General features: G+C 35.2%; 1 protein-coding gene across 4 annotated transcripts in view; it reads right to left on the reverse strand.

The window, feature by feature from the left end:
• ATP8A1 (ATPase phospholipid transporting 8A1) overlaps positions 1 to 6,000 on the reverse strand; it is a 285,893-nt gene that overhangs the window by 200,978 nt on the left and 78,915 nt on the right. For all 4 annotated transcript variants that reach the window (XM_069105159.1, XM_069105161.1, XM_069105160.1 and 1 more), the window contains exons 9-10: positions 4,783 to 4,910; positions 638 to 749 (exon numbers count right to left, since the gene is read on the reverse strand). In XM_069105159.1, the coding sequence (XP_068961260.1) occupies positions 638 to 749; positions 4,783 to 4,910 (240 nt within the window). The remainder of the gene's footprint in view (positions 1 to 637; positions 750 to 4,782; positions 4,911 to 6,000) is intronic.

The raw sequence follows: 6,000 nt of genomic DNA on the forward strand, positions 1-6,000 counted from the left end.
CTTGATTCCATACTCTCTCTCCTTTGCTAGCAGACTCAATCTTCTCAATCATCCTCTCAAATCTTCAACCTCTTATGGTTCCTTTCTAACTTCATTTAAACATGCCCTAGTTTTCCTCATGCTTACAAAACTCTTACAGACATAGACAAGAGCCTCTCATGCTATATTGTCTTACATCTCTCCTCATTTTATCAGTCAAATTCCTAGAAAAAACTGTCTATACTTGTCTTCACTTCTTTTCCTCTCATTCACTCTCCAACCCTTTGCAATCTGACTTCTATTCTTATCACTCAAATGAAATAGCTCTCTCCAATTACTAATAATCTCTTAATTGCTAAATTTCATGGTCATTTCTTGGTCTTCATCTTTCTTGACCTAGTGCCAGAGGCAGTATTTGGGAGTCTTCCTGACTATATAGCACTTAGGCTAATTTAGAAAGTGATATCTAGAAAATATTTAGGATATACAGATACTAAAATAGTGTTTTGAGATGGGAAAAGTTCATCCTGGTAGTTAAAATAATAGAATAATACAATCTACTTAAGGATAAACATAAACAAATGTGCTAGAAACTGGATGAAAAATAAAATTTTAAAACTAGTGGACCAAAAATTTTTAAAACTCAAAAGAAACCTACCTGCATAAGCTTGGTATCATGTCCAGTATAGACCACGATTCCATGAACCCACTGTGTATTTCTCAATTGAGCTCCTCTTAAAAGAATTTGATCAGCTCCCAGGGGAACAGTTCTATAACAAAGGACATATTATAATCAACAATAAGGCTGATTCCTTCTAAAACTCTTAAAAAGCATTTTGTGTAGTCTGTAAAAATATTGAATGCTCTCTTAAGACAGTTAATGGATTCTATGTTCCTGATGTCATAATTCTTTTCCAAAATAAACTTTATTTGGTTTGCCCAGGGAATTTTGGTAATTACTATCATTCTTACATGAAAATGAAGAAGGAAGAACTTAGAAGGAAGACTTCGGCCTGCCTTTTTCCATTATTAAATTATTTCCTACTCACTATACAAACTGATACTTAACGGACATGGAATATTTTGAACTCTTGAATATTTATGCTTTCTGTTGAATGAATCTGATCTATTTTGTCTTTTACAATACTTGGATTAGGTATAATCTTTTTTTCCCTTGAAATGAAAAAAAAAGTTTCAAAACCCCCCTTTAACCTTCAGAAATACTAGATTTAAAAACCACTTCATTGATCTATAAAACATGTATTGGTCACCCCATGTTAGTCAATGCTACTTCTTCCTCCCTTTCTCTTCCCTTTCTGATCCTACATATTGATAAAATTTGTCCATCTTTGGGCACCCTGAAGTAACTAATTAGTGATCTATTAGTACAAATGCCTTCTATTTGCTCAATTAATAATAGGCATTCTTTGGGGAATTGATTAATTCAGACTGACCTTGCAGCAGTGAGTTGCAAGCATGTTCTAAGTTGTGAGGAGTTCCATTGAAGAGACAAATAAAAGCTGTCAACACAATCTATTAGCCGGCAGACCAGTTTTCCAATGATGAGACAAATGAACAATTGTGTGTTTCATATTTATTCTGTGGGACTAAGAGTAGAACTGGGAAGCACACAGCCTTAAAAATTTACAAGATTAGGGGCAGCCAGGTAGCACATTGAGTAAGATCACCGGCTCCAGGGTCGGGATGACCTGGGGATCGAATCTGGGCTCAGACACTTAGCACCCACCCAGAAACACCTGGCTGTGAAACCTTGAGCAAGTTACTTAACCTCAATTGCTTAGGGGCGTCCAGGTGGCTCAGCGAGTAAGAGCACTGGCTCCAGTGTCATGACCTGGGGATCAAATCTGGGCTCAGATACTTAGCACCACACTCAGAAATAACTGGCTGTGTAACCTTGAGCAAGTTACTTAACCCCGATTACTTAGAAAAAAAAAATTTTTTACAAGATTCTTCTGAGAGGGTAACAAAAAAGCGGGGAGGATTTACTAGGAGAAAGCAAATGGCTAAAGATTCTTAAGCCTGGATAAATGGCTTTTAAAAATATCATGAGCCAAAAAAAAAAGTCAAATAGAAGTCCAATGAGGAGAATAATGTGTTTGGGAGGAAAGAAGGATAGAAAACATATCTTTGAACCAACAGGGGTTAATTCTCTTCAGAATGTAGAACTTCTTAGTCAAGTAAAGTCAACAAGCATTTATTAAGTACCTATTATGTAGGTACTGTGTAGGGCACTGTGCTAAGTGCTAGCCAGCAGCAGACAAGGAATTGATGCCCAAAACATTATAACCCAATAGATAATTTAGAGAAATTTATGTTCTACCAAATGGATAAACAATGAGAATTTATTTTCTTGCAAGTCATATTTTGGTCATATGAAGAAACAGATCCTCTAAGCATGGACCTCTGATGTCATCTTTTTGGATTCAGTGAATTATATTCACAACTAACTGGAAGGGCAGAGCACTGACACATAAAATTACTCCAGCAAAATAAAACTATATAATATCATAAAAAAGTAAGATCTTAGAGAATTATCCTACACCATTTTGGAATAGGAAAAAGTAATGATAGAACTAACTAGATTCTTTGTGCAAAAGAACATACTTTTTGGAAATACCAGGGAAGGGAAAATACGATTTCCCCCCGTGTTCCTCCCTAATCTGATGCTCAAACAAGAGTTATACTTGGCTAACATAGGTTCCCCCTCTCCCCCCCCCACTCCAAAAGGTTTTGAAGATTTTGGAAGTTGTTAGACTTAAAGTACAAAAGAGTTATACTCAGATGCTTATGCTTCCATTTTTATTCCCAAACAGGACTATAATGAACACCAATTCAATGCCAATGTACTAGTGATTAAAAATTGGAAAAAAAGAGGAAATAAGACCATGGAGAGTTATCACCATCAATTTATACCATAGCTCTTTATATATGAGATAGCATGAACCAGTGGTAGAGAAGAAACAATACTGATTTGGAGTCAAGGAAGAGTAGTTTGGCACCCAACGATGAGAGAGAAAATGTTCTTCTCTCCCCCTTCTTCGCAGAGGTGGAGAACTATGACTGTGAAACACCACACATACTATCAGATGATTGACTGATATGTTGGTTAATTTTGCTCAATTGTTTTTTTTCTTTCCTCTTAAAAAATTCTTATTTAAAAAATGGAAAGGAAGGGGCATACTTGGGAACTACAACGATGTAAAATGAGATATTTGTAAAGCATTTAGCACAGTGTCTGGTATATAATAAGTGCTTTTAAACAATGCTTGTTTCTTGTTCCTTTCCCCTAAAAACAATATATATATATATTTTTTAATAGTGAAAGTAACTTTAAAAATTAAAAATAGCATAGAAACTCATGGGTCAAAATTTTGGTTCAATTTTTTCATGTAGAATAAGCTCCTTAAATACATTCTATGAATAGACATTTTATGCTGAGCAGTGCATCAGAGTGGGGTGCTTTGGCCTCAGTGGCATAAAAACATAGAGAAACTAGTAGGAAGATATGGGTACCAGCAAGGCAAGAATTTTAGCAAAGGATCAACATTGTACACTTGCCATTCCTTGTATGGGGAATACTGTCATATATTAGTGAGTAATCACTGCATATAATTTTGGAAATTATCTTTAAATTATTGTATAACCACAAACAATCAATTTTATGCTCTCAATGAAGATTAAATTCATGGCAAATCAAAGACATCTCATGTTCAACTACAAACACAAGTCAAGAATGGCAAGTATTGGCAGATATTCCTTAGAGTACTGTGTGCTAAACTTACGTGTTCCAATACTAGCTAGTAGGTAGCTCTAAAGTACAACTTGATGATACTGGAAAAAAAATGCAGGCTAGAGATATTGACTTAGAAGAGGAGATCCAGAGTCTGGAGTTCATATTCTGATCTGATATTGTATGACCTTGGGAATGGGTCAACCCTAAACACTTTCCAAAGTTCATTACTGTTTCTTACAAGTAGAAGAAAGGCTCAGCACAAGGGGCTGTTGCTGAGTATCCCCCAGAGTACATGACAAATATCCAGAATGCCATACTGCACTTTCCCCTCAGTCATTATCAAGGGAACAACTCCTTTGGAGAAGGTGTTCAACATCCTCTCCACCATCAAAACCAACTGCCATCCATACCACTCACAGACATACAAGCTCAAGGCATATCTGAATAGTAGTGGCTCCAGACCCTGTTCCCAGTGCCATTCATCATCCAGACGAGCAATTCTTGTGGAGATGCAACCTGGAAATTGCTTCTGCAGGTACCCGGTCTCCTCAGCAATTAGAGCTTCTCAGATTGGGGAAAAGTGCTCTCACCACAAGAGATTTTGGTATTGTCAAATAGTTCAACATCAGAAATGTATATAGTCAAAGCCATGTAAATGATATTAAAGAGGCTGCATTATCATCTGCTATGTAAGGTCTTTCCAGTGAGTATTTTCTTCCCTGTTACAATGTGAGCTGCTTAAGAACAGGGATTGTCTTAAAATTTCTATTTGTACCCCCAGAGCTCAGCACAGTTAGATTATCAGTGTTAGGGAACCTCTATTCATCAGCTTACCTACACAACAGAACTATTAAAACAACCAAACAAACCATAGACAATACATTTTCACAACAGGTTTCAACGGAAACTAACAAGTCAATATTAACAACTAACCAAATCTCTAGGTGGAGCTTCACATATATAATAAATCCTAGTGGGAACATACTTAAGTTTTTAAAAAACTAATTTATTTTGTACAGTAAATAGTTTTGAATATAGATCATACGTACCCATGTCCGTCAAGCCTAATATTGCCAACAAAATCATAAAGATGTCGATTTGGACTCTCACATTCAATTCTGCCAGAAATTCTCATTAAACTGTCAATATCCTTAATCTCTGATGTTGCTGGCAAACCCTGTTTTTACAAAGAAAGAAAAGTTAGTCAGATTCTGACCATATTAATTAACTCACAAACATAACCTTCAGGATTTATCCCAACCTTTTTAGAGGACAAAAAGTAAAAAAAAATTTCTTCAATTTCATTTTGAACCAAGTCAAAGTACTGATTGAGAAGAATATTCATATCCTCTTCAACTGTGACATATTTTTTAAGAGGAAGTATAAGGTAAGATTTGTGAGAAAATGCAAATTTTCAATATTGAAGATGACACAGTAGTGACAAGTTAAGGTATAACTATGATAATTCTCTCTCCAAGGTTAAGTTTTAGATGAAAGTGGGCATGTTCTCTCAGACTGATTAGTAATGAATTATGCTCCCAATTGCCACTGCACTTTCTACTCTCCCCAATTGCCACTGCACTTTCTACTCTCAGAAACAACTTTGGCTTACTGCTGTTTTTATCCTTCCCTTTCTACTGATTTGAATGCAGGTGTTTAATGCTGTTCTAGTTTCATTAAAACACTAACATCCAAGTTACAAATTTCACAGCTCACCTAGACCCTGGGGAACTAATTATCTGAAAGAGCATTTCAACAGGGCATCCCATCTCCAAACCTGCACCATCACAATTTCCAGATGTTTTATATGCAGGGGCTCAAAGAAGAAGAATACTATAGGTTAGAAAATGAAAATGAAAATTTCTTCCTGAACGTAGTGAATTATTTTATGGTGTTTTTAGAAATAATCATCATCTATCTTAACTTCTTGTGGTTAGTTAACACAAAAGAACTGGCTTTTTTCCTTTTAATACCAATGTGTTTTCACTGACTACAAAGCATTTATTAAATGCATATTATGTGCCAGACATGTAATAACACAATAATATCCAATGTGTAGTTAAGAGATATCATATGTAAAGCTTTTTAAACTTTACACAACTTATAAAATAATGATGATTGACTATTCTAAATACATTCTGATATTTTAACAACAGAATTATTGAGATGCAGTCATTTAAGAAAAAATGTGACATTTATAATATTATAAGATATGAACATTATCATATGCCAAAATTTTACTTTATACCTAAAACTTTGGAGTTAAA

This window comes from Petaurus breviceps, unplaced genomic scaffold (genome assembly GCF_028583685.1).
Source record: "Petaurus breviceps papuanus isolate PSGF00001 unplaced genomic scaffold, PetGlider_PUasm1.0 76, whole genome shotgun sequence".
Taxonomy (NCBI): domain Eukaryota; kingdom Metazoa; phylum Chordata; class Mammalia; order Diprotodontia; family Petauridae; genus Petaurus; species Petaurus breviceps.